We start from the raw sequence: 16,331 nt of genomic DNA, 5'->3' as shown, positions 1-16,331 counted from the left end.
TACTGATTTCACCACGGCTTTGAGTAAAATGGTGAAGCCACCTTGGCTTAGGGAGCGCGGTGTCACAATAACAGCAAAAAGGAAACACTTGGTATTTAAATGTAGCTACTTAAACCACACTGTAGCTTTAAATGTACAAATGTGTTGGCCGTTTATTATGACAGGCTACATGTAAACTTGGACCATAGTACAAATATCAGACACTACTTTTATTTTAATTTCACTACACAAACCACAGCACAAATGTACAAAAGTACAAATGTCGGACGTTCATTATGAACAGGCTCAGGCTACACTTAAACTTGGACAGATACAAAATCATTTAAACGGCTGACACATTTTTAAGTGACACTCACTTTTAAGGCTACTGTGTGGTTTTAGTGTAGCGAAATTAAAATACCAAAGAAGGGTTTAATTTCTGATATTATTTCTCATGAGTGACATCACGCACTACTGCATTCTAAGCCAAGGGGAGCGTCTCCATTTTATTTATTAAAAGTTTTTAACATTTCTGTAATTTCTTTGATGAATTTTTTTTTTTTATTAAATTCTTTTGAATAATGTTTTAATTTTATTTGATGAAATAATATATAAATGAGGGGAAAAAAGGGATAATTTCTCACGGCCCATAAAAATGCATCCGTGTTTGCGAACACTGTTCTAGAACCTTTGTGTGTTTGTCCGTCTCATACGTTGTGTTTCCTTCCTTGTCCTCAGACCTGCAATTCGGGGGGACGCCAGCCAAAAAGTGAGTGGACATGTTGGAATCTAAGTCATGACTCTTCTGTCCACCAGCCACAGTCTTTTCGCTGTCATCCGATTTAAAGCAACAATCTTGAAGCTATATATATGTTGTCTCCCTGTCCCGATGGAGAGTGGTAAATTGCAACGGTGTCCGAATCATAGACAAATATAAATTAGGGCTGGGATGCGATTAAAATTTTTTATCTAATTAATTACAGGCTCTGTGATTAATTAATCGCAATTAATCGCATTTTAATCGCACATCAATATTTGACTGAATCTGAGTGAATCAACGAGTGAGTTTTTAAACCTAAATTTCGCATCCACTGGGCCAAGCAAAGCGCTCTGATCGGTTACTTCTCCCTTTGCGTTTGTTGTCTCTTCTTGGTTGGTGCATCGCTATGATCGGTATGCCCGAACTGAAGGTTCTGTGGTGCAAAAACTAAGTGCAATTAAAATGCGTTAATATTTTTAATCGCGTTAATTTTCTGTAATTAATTAATCGCAATTAATCAGTTAAAGTCCCAGCCTTAATATAAATATATAAAAACTAGTCCTGTGCCCAGGCCGGGGGAGTGCATTTGAAGGATTGAATGTAGGAGTCTCAGAAGTAATGTTGGAGAACCCAGACCGGTGCCCGTTGGGCAGAATAGTCACCATCCATGTCCAGTTGTGCAATATTGTATCTGTCTGTCTGGCTGGCACTCTTTTATGCCCATATATGGTGTTCCATGTACAGGCCAGTCTGTGATGTCATCTCCAAATTTGGGCACTGTAGTGATGTCAGTCAGTGATGTCAGTTGGGCTTTGTTGATGTCAGTTGGGCATTGTTACCATGTCGGGGACTAGGGGTGCGTTCGGAAATGCGCACCGGGTGTGTGCTCAGTGTGGTGAGTGCAGTGGGCAGTGACGTTGTAAAGTGCATTCAGTGTGCTTATTTACTTATTTATTTATGACCAGTTAAGAGGGCAGCTGTGAGCTTTTTCAGTCGGAAAACTTTCTGAAAAGCAGCAGTTGCTATTAAACATAACGTTGCTATTGATAGGCAATTTAATTCATAACATTGGCCTACCTGCTGCTAGTTGGCCTACCTGCAGTTAGTTTACAAGTTGATGTGTGTGTAACAATAAAGCCCAAAGGACCAATAAAGCAGCAAATGGTGCATTTTGTTATCACTTCCTACGCCATTGTCACAGCTGAGAAGCGCGAGACCACGACCATGAAAACCAACCAATCAAAACACCGCACCGGTTAGGGTCGCACCACACTGCCAAAGCTGCACTCAGCACACCGGTGCGCCGCGCACTGGATTTCCGAACGACAACGCACCAAGTGCACCGAATAAACGAACGACAACATGGCACACCAGTGCGTTGAGTGTGCATTTCCGAACGCACCCACTGTGTAGTATCAGTGATGTCAGCATGCAGACAGACAGACGGACGGCAGACAGACAGACATTCGTTAAATTAATAGTTAGATACGGACGTCACCTCTTCCTACAGACCTGTTTTGAATCCACTTGTTCAGTGACAAATATGCTATTAGTGGGTAGGGAGCACTCATTATAACCCAGTCACAAGCCCCAAAAGCATAACTTGCTTTATCATACATTTTTTTAATTACTGGCACCACAATTTGCGCATATCATGCTGTGAGAGAAAGAAGGCATGGAATTACAATTATTTTGCAGCTGGAGGAAGGGAAGTCAGCATTAGCTGCTGCGCCATGCACTGTCTGCATCAAATAACTTTATATTGACAGTAGGAGTCCTGACACCTGGGTCTACATTTCTCAATGGAGGAGTAGGGAGGCTACCTCCAACCACTGCAGATGTGATAGTTATATTGTACTAGTAAGACGCCTCGCCAATTCGTGGCCATCTGGCCAGTGATGTATATCGGATATTAAGTCATATTAAGGACATATCTGGGAATGCCCATATTTGGTAATGCCCATATATGGGCATGTTTTGACATAACATTGTTGACTATCATGCAGGGGTCTCCATATATGGAGATAGTTACTCCTCCTGACTGTAAAAATGTGTACACACACAGAGACAAGCTGTGACATTTCTCATGGTAAACTGCGACCTTCGGTCGCAATTAACATACTCTATCATACTGATTAGATTAGTCATCAGAACGGGTACACATTATAGTGTATTATTATTTTATGCTTTAACTATTGAAAAATAGCAGATATACAAGCTCACAGCGCGGCACCGAGTGCCGTGCTGCGAGCTTGTAGATCTGCTATTTTTGAAAAATCGTGTCTTTTGATCGTGTCTTTTTTCACCAATCTGGCCAGCCATCGTCAAAGAAAAGGTCCTTTTCACTTAACTGGAGCTCAGTTAGTCTGTTCTTGAGACACTACTTTTTCAACTTTTTCATGTGAAGGACCCCCAAAATTATATGTATTTGGCCATGGAACCCCATCTCAAAATATTTAGTTCCAGGGACCACCCAGAAGCAAAGTTTAAGTTACAAATGTTCACTTTAAAAATGAGATAATAATTCAAATATTTGCAAAAATCTTCATGATTCTTCAAAAATAGCAGATCTACAAGCTCGCAGCGCGGCACTCGGTGCCGCGCTGTGAGCTTGTATATCTGCTATTTTTCAATAGTTAAAGCATTCAATAATCCTAGGCCTAAATGGGTTAAAATAAGGTCCCGGATTGTTGTTTTAACTCACGACTGTGTCCTCTCTATGGCTCTCTCTCTCTCTCTCTCCGGCCTCTGCCTGCACATGGGTGTCTGACTGTATGTGCTGCTGTGTGTGTGCTTATCAGACCAGAGCTCCAGTGGAGCCAGCTTGTGGAGAAGAAGCCAACAGGCAGCAATGGCTGGCAGTCCAAGACCATGTGTACCAGCACTAACTGGACCCACGCCACCCACCAAATGGCACCTGCACCCATGCCCGTCCAACAGATGGTAAAGAACACGCACGCACGCACGCACGCACGCACGCACGCACGCACGCACGCACGCACGCACGCACGCACGCACGCACGCACGCACGCACGCACGCACGCACGCACGCACGCACGCACGCACGCACGCACGCACACACACACACACACACACACACACACACACACACACACACACACACACACACACACACACACACACTCTCTCTCTCTGTCTCTCCCCCCAACAAAAACTGTTGGCCTTGGTTGCATTCAGACTCAAATATTTTGACTGCAAGTGGTAAAGAAACTAAATCATTGCCAGATAAATAAGAATGAAGGTAAGAATAAAAATTAGGGATGCACAGAATATTCGGCCACCGAAAATATTCTGCCGAATAATGCCAAAAAACGCATATTCGGTTTCGGTTTGGTTTGATTTTACGGCCGAATAATTATAACCGAATAGTACCGAATACCAAATATATAATATATATATATTTTTTATAACAATAATTACATTGACATTTCTTTATTATGCAATAATTCAAGTATATGGCATGTTAATATTTTGAGACATAATTTGTCTTTTATTACAAATTTACTACAAAATAGTAAATAAATAATTCTACACAATAAATAAATAAATATATGTTTTAAATAACTCAATATGGACCCTTCTACCTTTTGCCATAATCATGTAGCTCTACAACAGAGGCACAGCCATGACAGCAATGGGTGCATCCCTAAGACAAATAGTATATTTTCTTAAGATAATGAGAAAGAGCAGGGGCAGGGAGGGGGGGGCTAAAAATGATAAAGAACGACAACCTACGTTGAACCCTAAACATCAAAGAGCAACAGCCTGTCAAAGATAAAGTGAAAACAAGTAGTATGTGTGTTTTTGGTCAAGTATTAGCAGAAGTCACTTCAGGTTCTGTCCTAATGCTGTGCTGTGGTCAGGTGCATTGGAAGGAGCTGGCTACAGTATGTCTGTCACGCTCATTTACACTCACCACCAGTTAGTTAGTCACTCCCTTCTCTCCAGGCACGTGCACACATCAAAGGGGGCTTGAGCCCCTGCCCTTTTAGATAGATAGATAGATAGATAGATAGATAGATAGATAGATACCTTTATTATCCCAAGGGGGAAAATCAGTTGCCCAGAGGCAGCACAGCAGTATAAGGTTATTTACAAAGTTACAGAGAAGTAAGACAAAGATAAAAGAAAAAACAAGAACAGAGTACAGTAAAGAGCAAGGTACATCAAGAGAAAAAGTGCCCTCTCCAGACCATGAATGCAGTTTTTACTATGGTGAAAGAAATGCAAATGCCATCTTTCCATGCCATACCTGAAGGCAGCATTCAAGAGAATGACCTTGTCCAAAAAGTCTCCTGAACTTGAATGCAGCATCTTATGTTGAAAGAATTGCCCTCTCTGTGTAGAAATCCACGCCGTTACACCACATCTCCAGTATTGACTTGATTATGCTTAGTTCAGTGTGGTATCAAGCACCGATATTTTCACCAAAGGCCCTTTTAGAAATGTCAGCCCCTGTCTCTCTAACATTCTCTGCATGCCCCTGCTTCTCTCAATATACTGTATATGTACAGCCATCTGTCTTCCTCTCTTTTCTTTATTGAATAAAACCACTCAGCCAGATCCCTTCGTTTCATGAGATTAAGCTCCTCCAGTATCTGGCTATAGGAGGGCTTATGTGAATGGGAGTTTTTTTGTTGTTGTGAAAGAGCTGATAAATCAAGCTACTTAATTTATTTTTGCTATGCTACTCTTCATAAAGTAACCGAGCTACACTAAAATATTTATTTAAAAATAGGTACAGTAGCTAGAGACACGATAAGTTAATAGTAAAAGTAGCTATAGCTACTAAGCTACTTTGTACCTAATGTAATGCGGTTAAGGCCATGTTATGGCATGGAGTCATTGAATAAAACATACGACTGAGTAAAAGCTACAAATGGATGGACATGGACAATTCTCTCTGTAACGTCTCACTAAAAACCTTCAAAATTGCATAGCCTACTAGTATTTGAATATTGCTATGAAATGTGTTTTTGGTTCAGAAACAGTCATTGTAGCTAGCTAGCTAGATTAGCTTAGCTTGACATTTAAGACAACCCAAGGCGAGCTGACGAGAACACACCCGAGACACAGGACGGGGTGGTCCCCAGGAGGAACACCCCGTTTTTTAGAACAAAGTGCATTCAAAAGGCATCTGTTTTGTGCTATGTTAGGTATCAGAAATGTGGTGATGGGGGTTTTGTCAAGCTACCCTGGTACACGGTGAAATTGGGTCATTTTCACATCGACTCCGACTTTCCAAAATCCCAGTTTTTTTAAAAAGAGAGGAGCAATCCGAGCACTCAAAAAGTTAAAAAGGAAGGGAGCGGACGTAAAAACGGGGTACTTTATTTCATTATCAAATAATAAAAGCCAACATGTTTCGACCTCTCTGGGTCTTCATCAGGGCATATATATGAAGTAAAGTACCCAGTTTTTATGTCCGCTCCCTTCCTTTTTAACTTTTTGAGTGCTCGGATTGCTCCTCTCATTTCTAAGTTCTATCCCACTTATCCTAGAAGCACCCACTACACGTTTTTAACTTTGCTGCTACCTCTTGAGCACCTCGTTTTTCTTGTTCTTCACCCCAGTTTTTAAGTTGCTTGATCAAATAATTAGATATTTGATATTCATTTGATCAGACTCACCACCATCCTATATACAATTCAAACTCCTTGTACTTCTGGCGACTTTTGCATAAAAAACATCACACACTATTTATTTATTTTTAAACACATGAAGGCAAAAGGCCTCACAAGTAAACCCGGAATACTTTGTTGAAAAGGGAAGGCCTTTAGTCCCGTCTTATAAACACCAACAGACAGGCAGGGCGCTCCACAGTCGAGGAGCAGCTGAGCAGAAGGCCTTGTTAACACTTACGTTGCAATGATTTTTTCCGGCCAATGTCCCACGTTGCCATGGTTACCATAGACTTCCATGTAATTGTGCAAGTGTGTAAAAAGTGCACGCCCATGCCTAGATGATGCACCACGTGTGTAGATGCTGTTCACAGCTTTCAAACAAAAAAATCCGCTTGGAAATCCGTTAAGGCATTCATGATTTATCAGCCATTATGTTTTCTTCAGATGTAAACAAACATGGCTGCCATGTTTGAAAGAATGGGTTGGTATGGGGGTTAAACATGCAATTTCGCGATCGCGATCATGCCTAATACATTTCTGGAGGTCCAAAAAAAAAATTTTAAAAAAAAAGATTTTTTTTTTTTTCAAAAACGGCCCAAACTCGGGAAACTCGGGGTTGGCACAGCACTAGTACCAATACAAACTCGGGAAACTCGGGGTTGGCACCATATGTGTTAAATTATTATTATATATATGTAATTATGTTAATATTTCCGGTAATGTAATATAATAATGCATCAAGGAGTTCGGTAGGCTTCAGTAGGCCATGCATGAAATCCTTGAAGTACATGCAGATCTCTCTCTCTCTCTCTCTCTCTCTCTCTCTCTCTCTATATATATATATATATACACACACACACACACACACACACACACACACACACACACACACACACACACACACACACACACACACACACACACACATATACATACATATACATATGTTATGTAGGTCAATGAAGGGCAATATCGGTCAATCAGTCAAGGGACACAATTCAGTCTTTCATGGAACTTGAAGTCGAATTGGCTTGTACAGATCAAGTGAATATAAAAATACTTCAGTGAAAGTAGCGGATATATAAACTAAATTTGCTACTGATATTTTGTGTAGAGCGAAAACAGGACTAGTATGGAGCCCTTGGGAATCAAGTCAACTACTGCTACTAACTATCAGACATCCCAACTTTGAGATCAGCATTTCCGGGAGGTCCCCTGTGCACGTGCGCGCGTGCACCCGTTCTCGCGCACGCGCGCTGTTAAAAACGGTTCTGCGCGGTGACGGAACCATTTTAGGCTTAATATAATCGGTTTAATTTATAGCATGATGTCTTTCTTACCTATTTGGGAGAAAGTTCTGTCACTCTCACAGTGAGACAACACACAACAGCCTGCCTGCAGGCTGCCGTGCGTCGCACAGGCTGCAAGATTGACAGTTCGACGACGAATGAGAACACATTTATTTGCATCGCGGGTCGCAGATCCGGTTCTAGACCGGATCATGACGGATATGGCAAGCATTTGCGGGAGCGGACGGGATTTCCGGGAGGTTCAGTGCCACTCGTGGGTGTGCGGGAGGAGACGCTGATTTCCGGGAGACTCCCGCAACATCCGGGAGACTTGGAATGTCTGAAGTATAGGGTTTAAGAGTTTAATTAAGCTAGCAGCATAGGGCGCCCGCTGGCCTAGTGGTCAAGGCGCATACTACATACTAGGCTATGATGCCTGCTGACGTTGCCGGTTCGATTCCCGATCCGGACGACCTTTGCCGCAAGTCATTCCCCATCTCTCTCCCCATTTCCTGTCAGTCTACTATCCTATCAAATAAAGGCATAAAAAGCCCAAAAACAAATCTAAAAAAAAAAAAAAAAAAGCTAGCAGCATAGTTACTTATAGCATAGTCTCTCAAGAATAGACTATATCCCTTTTAATTGACAATGGTTAGCCAGATTGCTTATAGCTAAGCTACTGCCCAACACTGCTGATAAATAATACATACTGTATTTCTACAATATGTTTTATATACCAGCCTTTCCTTCATGTACCAAGGTGAAGGCGTCCGTTCACAATATAACAGCATGATAAGACATCTTTTGAGCAGTAGGTATACTGAAAAGAGAGAACTCTGCGGAGGTGTAGTTTCTGAGTGGTATGGTCAAGGTTGTCTCCTCTGCCCAAGAGGAACAAAGGCAGTGGGAAAGGGAGCACTGGAAGCTGTTATTAGAGTGCTGTTTCATTCAATGGGCTCTGGCCTCCAACGTCACTGTAAAGAAAATAACAAAAACTAAAGAACATTTTCTTTTTCCCCAATTGTGTCTTCACAGAATGGGATGATCTATACTGGCTATGTAAGTACTGTATATATTCTTCACTTCCCTAACCTCATGCTTCCTGATTTGTCTTGCAAATTACATACAGATCCATTTAAAAAAAAAAAGAAGAAAACAAAAAATATATATATATATATATAATATATATATATAGTGTAAAAAAAAGCATTGCAGATGCCATAGAACCCCAAATCATAACTGACTTCAGAAACGTCCCACTGGACTTCAAGCAACTCTGACTTCATAAGGTTGACATTGCTCTGTTATAAATGCTTGTTTTGAGTGGTCTTGTGTAATATTGTAATATTTTGAAATATGGACTTTGGATATTTATGAGCTTTATGCCATAGAAAATCACATTTTCAACAGAAAAAGGTGGAATAATTCACTGAATGTGCAGTTTATCTAGAATACGTGAAAGTTTCAAGAAATATATGAAGGTTTCAAGAAAATCTACTTTTACACAATATATATATATATATATATATATATATATATATATTAGATGGATCTGTATATTTTTAAAGACTTTAATCTTCACCCAAATCCCATTTCTTGCACTTAGCAAGTGTTTCAGGCCGTTGCTGTTTGCATGTGCAATTGTGCATTTGCTTGTTTTACTGTCTTGGCACTGTTATTTTATATCCTGCTGTGGTCCTTATCCAAATTAAAACATTATTCTACTGCTGCACTTATCCTTGGTTTGCTCTGGATAACAGCAACTTGTAAAATGTTACCGGCACTTACAATGCAAATGAAAGTATTGTGAAGTACTGGCTGAACTATACAAAAGTCTAAATTAAACACACTCTCTCCAGGCTCCAGCACCAGTGGCTTTTCCTATGACGACACCCCAAGTGCCTGTGTATGGAATGGTAAGGAGCACCCTTCTCTCTATCTAAGCCTCATTTAAGCTGGAGTTATGTGCCAGTGTTGTGCACCGCAAATAGACGACCTATAAGATCACAATGTATCGCACTGCGACACAGTGTGAGCTTGTAGATCTGCACTTTTCAGTGCTTTGACACGGCACGAAACCAAGTATAGATCGGGCATTAATATACGCCAGAGGTAGGCAACCCTTTTGGCACAGGGGATGGTGATCAGGGGTGTCGCACCAAATTCTGGGCCCTGGGTACAAGGATTCACTGTGGGGCCCCTGTGCTTTAACTATTGAAAAATAGCAGATATACAAGCTCACAGCGCGGCACCGAGTGCCGCGCTGCAAGCTTGTAGATCTGCTATTTTTGAAAAATCATGAAAATCTTTGAATATTTCAAATCCTTCTAAGGTTTTTTTGAAAAACCTATGTTTCGATGTCAGTGGAGCTCAAACCTTTTCATGTGCAGGACCCCCAAAATGGTATGTATTTGGCCACGGACCCCCATCTCAAAATATTTAGTTCCAGGGACCCCCCAGAAGCAAAATTTGAATTACAAATGTTCGCTTAAAAAATACATATATTCAAAGATTTGCACACATTTTCACGACTTTTCAAAAATAGCAGATCTACAAGCTCGCGGTGTGAGCTTGTATATCTGCTATTTTTCAATAGCTAAAGTATAAAATAATTAAGGCCCCTCCAACACCTTGGACCCTGGTAACTCAGTCCCACTATCCTACCCCTTGTGACGCCCATGATGGTGATCACTGGCACACGAGAGTGTGAGAGAGGACTTTTATTTTAAAATCACGTTTTCTCTTATGTGGTCAATTAAATTAACTTTTAAGCAAATTACATCCTGCACACAATTCTGCATTCATTAAAACTCTGCCTGGGGAGGGAGTCGAGGAGATTATTGCTCTATTGCTGAGTCTAATGATCGTTGTAGCAATGTCCTGCCAATCAAAATAAGTCTGAATTCTTGATGGCGTGTCATTAAAGTTTATGTTGACATGGCACACTGGCTATGTAGAAAATAAAAACATGACACTTCATTTCAAGACGTTTGCTGACCCATGATATACGCCAGGGTTCCCCAATGGCCCCCACCAACCCCAGTAATAATGGTGGTATAAGAGCAGCAACAAAACTAGTATATCGTCGTATCTCCAAATTTGTACGTTCTTTCGCAAAGCAAAGCCCTGCTTCATCATACAAGGCTGTCGCACAAAAGTAGTGAAAACAGCAGATCTACAAGCACACAACGCCTTGCGGTGCGAGGCGTTATGTGCTTGTAGATCGTCTGTTTTCACTAGTTTAAATCATTTTTTAAATAATAAATGCAGAGGCATTGTGTGCTTGTAGATCGGCTGTTTTCACTAGTTTAAATCATTTTTACCCGACGACGACGATATCTGAACTGTCGCTGGAGTAGCGGGAACGCAACCGTCACCCCCTGCAATGTTGTGGCCCTCTACTTGGTACTCTAGACATAATTCGGCCCTTGGGGAAAACTAATTGGGGAAACCTGATATACGCCGTCACTTGCCGAAAAGAACAGATTTTCAATCCAAGTTGAAACCATTATGTGGTCAGAGTATTTATTAACTGAGGCGTGTACTACTGTGAAGTAACAGATCATACATCCATACACTCACCTTTAATCAGTTGTTGTCAATCATGAGAACCAATGGTACATGTTGGAAAAATTAGTAGGCGTTGATTATCCCTTTCTATCCACGTCTCCTCTCCCGTCCTCGCCCTGTCTCCTGGCCAGCTCCCTCCTCAGATGGGTCATCATCAGATGGGAGGGGTTCAGATGATGGCCCCTCAGCCTGTCATGTACAACCAGCCCGTCCTCAGACAGACAAACCCTTTTGGACCCATCCCAGGGGCACAGGTAACACACACACACACACACACACACACACACACACACACACACACACACACACACACACACACACACACACACACACACACACACACACACACACACACACACACACACACACACACACACACACACACACACACACACACACACACACACACACTTGTAACCCCTTGTACCAGTGGTTCTCAACCTGTGGTTCGGGACCCTAGGGGAGGTCCCCAAATTATTTTGGGGGGGGGGGGGGGGGGGGGGTCCCCAGATGATTAACTTCATGTGCAACATTGTTTTCTCACTCGACGGTAAACAAACCAACATATGGTTTAAGTGAGAGGTTATCTGCACATTTCTAAAGTGACAATTATACCTCTAAAATCACAAATTAAACATTGGCCAAATTGTCAAATATTAGAGGCAGAAACTGTGAAAATAGCCGATCTACATGCTCACAACGCCTCGCAATGGCGAGGCGTTGTGAGCATGTAGATCTGCTATTTTCACAATAGAACTGTGTTATACATAATGTAATTCCACAACTGAAAAGGTTGAGAACCACTGCCTTGTACTACTTACAACTTAAATAAACCCCTTGGAAAAGCTGAGTTTGCTGCCATCTAAAGGTTGAAAATCAGCAGGGAGTGCAGGCCAGATCATCATGCCAAGTAAGGGATAATAACGAACAGCGGGTGGTCATTATTGAGGAATAAACCCTGACAAGCTGATGCAGGTTTAGTTTTGAAGGGATTTATTTCCCAATAACGACCGCCTCGCTGCTCTCATTATTCCGCTTATTACACGGGTACTTAATAAAAACAATTACATGACAGCATGTAACAAAGATTATGATTGATTTCCTTGCTTCTGGCTAAAGAAAATCGTCTGTTAGATTATGCGAATGAGCTCCTAGGTAACAGTAAATACGAATCAAGACTATGTTACTGCATTGCCTATTCCTCTGCTCAAATGTTGTCCGAAAAATACTTCAGTGTACCGTTTAGTTGTAAAGTGAGATAATTTTTTGTTGGATGTTGGATACAACCATCAGTGATGGAATAATTACTTACATTTTATACTTAAGTATCAATATGGCAATGTAGAAATACTCTGTTACAAGTAAAAGTCTGGAATTTAAAATGGACTTAAAGGTACGCAAGTATTGGCATCAAAGTGTACTTAAAGTACCAAAAGTAAAAGTACAAAAATGTTTGAAAATATACGATCTACAAGCTCAAGCTCTCAAGAGTCAAGGGGTCCTTGCAAATAAAACATTTGAGGACCACTAGTACTAGTCGGTCTCCTAATGTGCCATAGTGTCACAGTAAATCAGTATCATCAAAAATAACAACGTTACAATGGTGTGTAAATCTAAAATTTGCCACAGACACGACCAAATCTTTGCCATGGACACATTTGTCCGCGTACGGACATATTGATGACCCCTGCAGTCCACCCAATGCAGTCACTGCCCGATCAGAATGAAGCGTTTAACCAAGCCGTGTAATAATAATTGACAGTAAGTTATTGTGCGGTGCCTGCTCATTGGCACACCTAAGTCTACCGCACCCTTTTAAGATTATTAGCTGCAGGCCGCTGTGTTGCTTTACATCACAGGACACCGAGCTCAACCCAGCTCTTTAGATGATTGTTAACCTTTAGCTGGCAGCAAACCTGCTTTCATGGTTTGATGTACAGTCTATCCACCCTTGGGGGTGTTTAAAAAGAAATAGGTGACATCTTAAATATGTTTTGAAATTTTGCATAAATAGCCAGTCTACGTTGCCCTGCGGCAGTATTATAAGTATAATATAGGGCATAAGTTGTTAAAGTTCTGTCTTGTCAGCTTTAAAAAAATAAAGGTGAAATAAAAATTCCCAAGTGGTTGTTGAAGGCTTTTGCTAGCCAAACACTTATACTGTAAGAACCCATCCCGATGTAAGTTTAATTTGACACGTTATGTAAAAACATAATTTCATACAGTATAATTATAATTAACCACCTAAGCCCTATATACTTATATCATATCGCAGAATAGCTAAAATTGAACTATAAGCTCACAACCGCTGTGAGCTTCTATGTCGGCTATCTTCACTATCATTGTACATTTCGATTTTAGTGTTCGAACATTATTATTATAATCTTTTTTTTTTACGTAAGCAAGCAGGCTTTTGGAGAGGTTGTGTTGCTAGCTCTGTGGCAGTTTAACTCATTCGTAGTTTACGGCCGTAAAGCCCGTTAATTTCTCTATGTCTTTCACTGCCGGCTTCTCCTACCTGTTAACGTGGGCGCTCGTCCAGTTCCCATCGTGCGTGATCGGCTATCGGCTATGCATCGTGTGTTCGCGTATTCCATCAGCTTCTCAAATCCGTTGACTTTTTCAATTGATCAATAAGTTCTCCATCTGTAAGCCGCGGAGTTCAGACAGAAAGTTAACGGGCCAAAATAGAGGACGGACTTCCGCTTCCGGTTCAGGGACTCCAATGTTAAAGTTGTCCGCTCAATAATGTGTCCGTGTAGAAACCGATCACGGAGCATTAGTTCCGGCCTATTTTAGTTCGGTTCGAGTTCCGGCCTATTTTAGATCGGTTCGATAAAAAAATGTTTTTTAATTCATTTTTATTACATTTACGGGTTCTACGGGCATGGCAGAGAAGGGGTACAAAGGGGTATTTTGATGGCAGAGTTTGAGTTAAGATGCTCGTCAACAGACATGATGGCATAATAATAAATTACAACTCTGTTGTCTGCAGATGCACTTCATGTAGGGGCGACGGCGCGACTGAGGCAGCAAAGCCGAAAGAGGAGAGTAGAGGGAGAGTTGAAGCAAACCAACCCAGAACCAAATCCAGTGCAGGAGGAAGGAAGAAGAGGAGAAAGAGGTAGAGGGAAGAAGGGAGGAGCGGGAGAGAATCATAAAAGAATCAAGGACCGGAGGATGGATTAACAACAGACTAAGAACGAAAAACAACCCAAGTCTGTTTGCTTTTTCATCCGTCCTCTTCTCTCCTCTCCCCCGTTGCGGTTTTTAACCAAGCCCTTTCCTCCGTTCTGTAAGCCTGGGACATCGGAGCAACCACATCAGGCCTCTTGCCCCACTCCCCCCACCCATCCTGTTTGATCTGTTGTTTCTGAATGGGCAATGTTCTGTCTGCTGAAATGAAATTGATGCTGATAATGGCTAACGATGATGATTGCTTCAATGACTTGACAGCCATGTCGGTCAGTGTGGGAGCTTTGTGACACCCAGACACCCCCACCCACCCCGACGACCAACACCCCTTTTCCCGATGAATTTCCTGCAGAAACACCTGTCCTGTCCTCCCCTAAAATCCCTGTTCCACACTTCCCCTCCCTGTCCTGCACCTGCCCCACACTCGGCGGACACATGTCTCTTTCTCTGATTGGATTGTTTGCACGCACTTTACTAAAAACGTGAACTTTGCCAAGGGTGTATGTACGTGTTGGTGATTTTAGCATCGTATTCTCAAAAGCCACTCCGCTTCCTGCTTGTGTGTCAATCCATCCACAAACCCGCGATCACCATCTGATGTCGGAAGTAACATGGATGTGTGCATATGCGTGTAACAGGAGTTTTACCCCCCCACACCACCACCACCACCACTATTTGAGTGTACTGTATCAACATTGCAACTTAAGTCCTTGAACCTATTAGTTCCATTTTGTTTGTTGCCAACTTCACATCATGACTATTACTTGGATAGACGGTAGTGTGTATGCATGCCTGTGTGTGTGTGGAGACGGGTGGATGTAATACGTATGTATGTTTTTGTTTACTTTTTTCATTCCTATGTATGAGATGTCAGGTGACACTGATGTCACTGTTGTGTAATATTTTTCCAGGTATCAAATTGTTACTGCACTGGAAATACTGATGAAAGCACTGAGCCAGACCCAGGCGTTACATTTGGATGTAAACAAACCTCATACACTCACTAACTTTGCTACTTGGGGACTTTTTTTTTGTTGTTGTCTGTATTACATATTCTCTAATTTTGTCTGCAGCTGTGCGGCAACATGCAATCTTCAAATGTCCCCCCCGTACCCGTCCCCCTAGTTATCTAGACACGGTTTAGATGCCGTATCCCTGCTGTATAATAGTCCTGTACTTTGTGAGTCAAGTGTCGGGATTCTCTAAAGAATCCCGTTTTGGTTTTTTTCTAGTTTTGTGACGTTACTGTTCTTTTTGGTTGTTTTACCCTTACTGCTCTGAACGGTAGCGAACAATGCACTGAGAGCCAGATGGCGAGATGACTGGATGTTAGCGAGGAAGTTGTTCTCGGTACTTGCCAATCAGAAACAGTCTGAGACTTCCCGACGATAACACCAGACCCAAAATGGCGTCCTCCCCCTGGCACTGAGCATATAAGGTCCTGTCCAGAAATGACTATCTCGTGTCCACGTACTCTTACACGTTTGTGAAAAGGGCACGATAAAACTGGGCAAGAGTTAAATTACTGTAGTAGATGTTGCACTTCTGTCAAGTGGCATTTAGTGGACAGGACCACTAAAGGTCCACGGGACAAGTCAAAAGTACGGAGGAGCAGATCTTAGTAAAGTAACCGATGTCTGTCGCAAACAACCCTAGTAACGTCCACAGTGATATTAGATGGACTCGGCCAAGACAAGGGAGAATTAAGGATTTTAAATCTCAATGTGACTTTACTGGGTTGTACAAGTATAAGACTAACAGACAGTATATATATACAGTATATATATATATACATATATATAGCACAAACCTTCGAAGAGGGGACAACGCTCTGCTGCACAAAAACCTAAAACCATTGCTGGGATGTACAGTTGAAAGGGGGCAATAATTAGT

General features: G+C 41.7%; 1 protein-coding gene across 1 annotated transcript in view; it reads left to right on the top strand.

Annotated features, from left to right (window-relative positions):
* LOC308304175 (phosphatidylinositol-binding clathrin assembly protein-like) overlaps positions 1-14,889 on the top strand; it is a gene marked incomplete at both ends in the record, with an annotated part of 53,370 nt that extends 38,481 nt beyond the window's left edge. Inside the window, 6 exons of the mRNA XM_080748734.1 lie at positions 718-748; positions 3,541-3,682; positions 8,709-8,732; positions 9,533-9,589; positions 11,375-11,497; positions 14,791-14,889. Coding sequence (XP_080604860.1) covers positions 718-748; positions 3,541-3,682; positions 8,709-8,732; positions 9,533-9,589; positions 11,375-11,497; positions 14,791-14,889 — 476 coding nt within the window. The remainder of the gene's footprint in view (positions 1-717; positions 749-3,540; positions 3,683-8,708; positions 8,733-9,532; positions 9,590-11,374; positions 11,498-14,790) is intronic.
* Between the last annotated feature and the right edge of the window lie 1,442 nt (positions 14,890-16,331).

The sequence above is a fragment of the Nannobrachium achirus genome, assembly GCF_963921795.1.
Source record: "Nannobrachium achirus genome assembly, chromosome: 19".
Taxonomy (NCBI): Eukaryota; Metazoa; Chordata; class Actinopteri; order Myctophiformes; family Myctophidae; genus Nannobrachium; species Nannobrachium achirus.
Note: the sequence above shows the minus strand (reverse complement) of the source record. Positions and strands in the feature narration are given on the sequence as shown.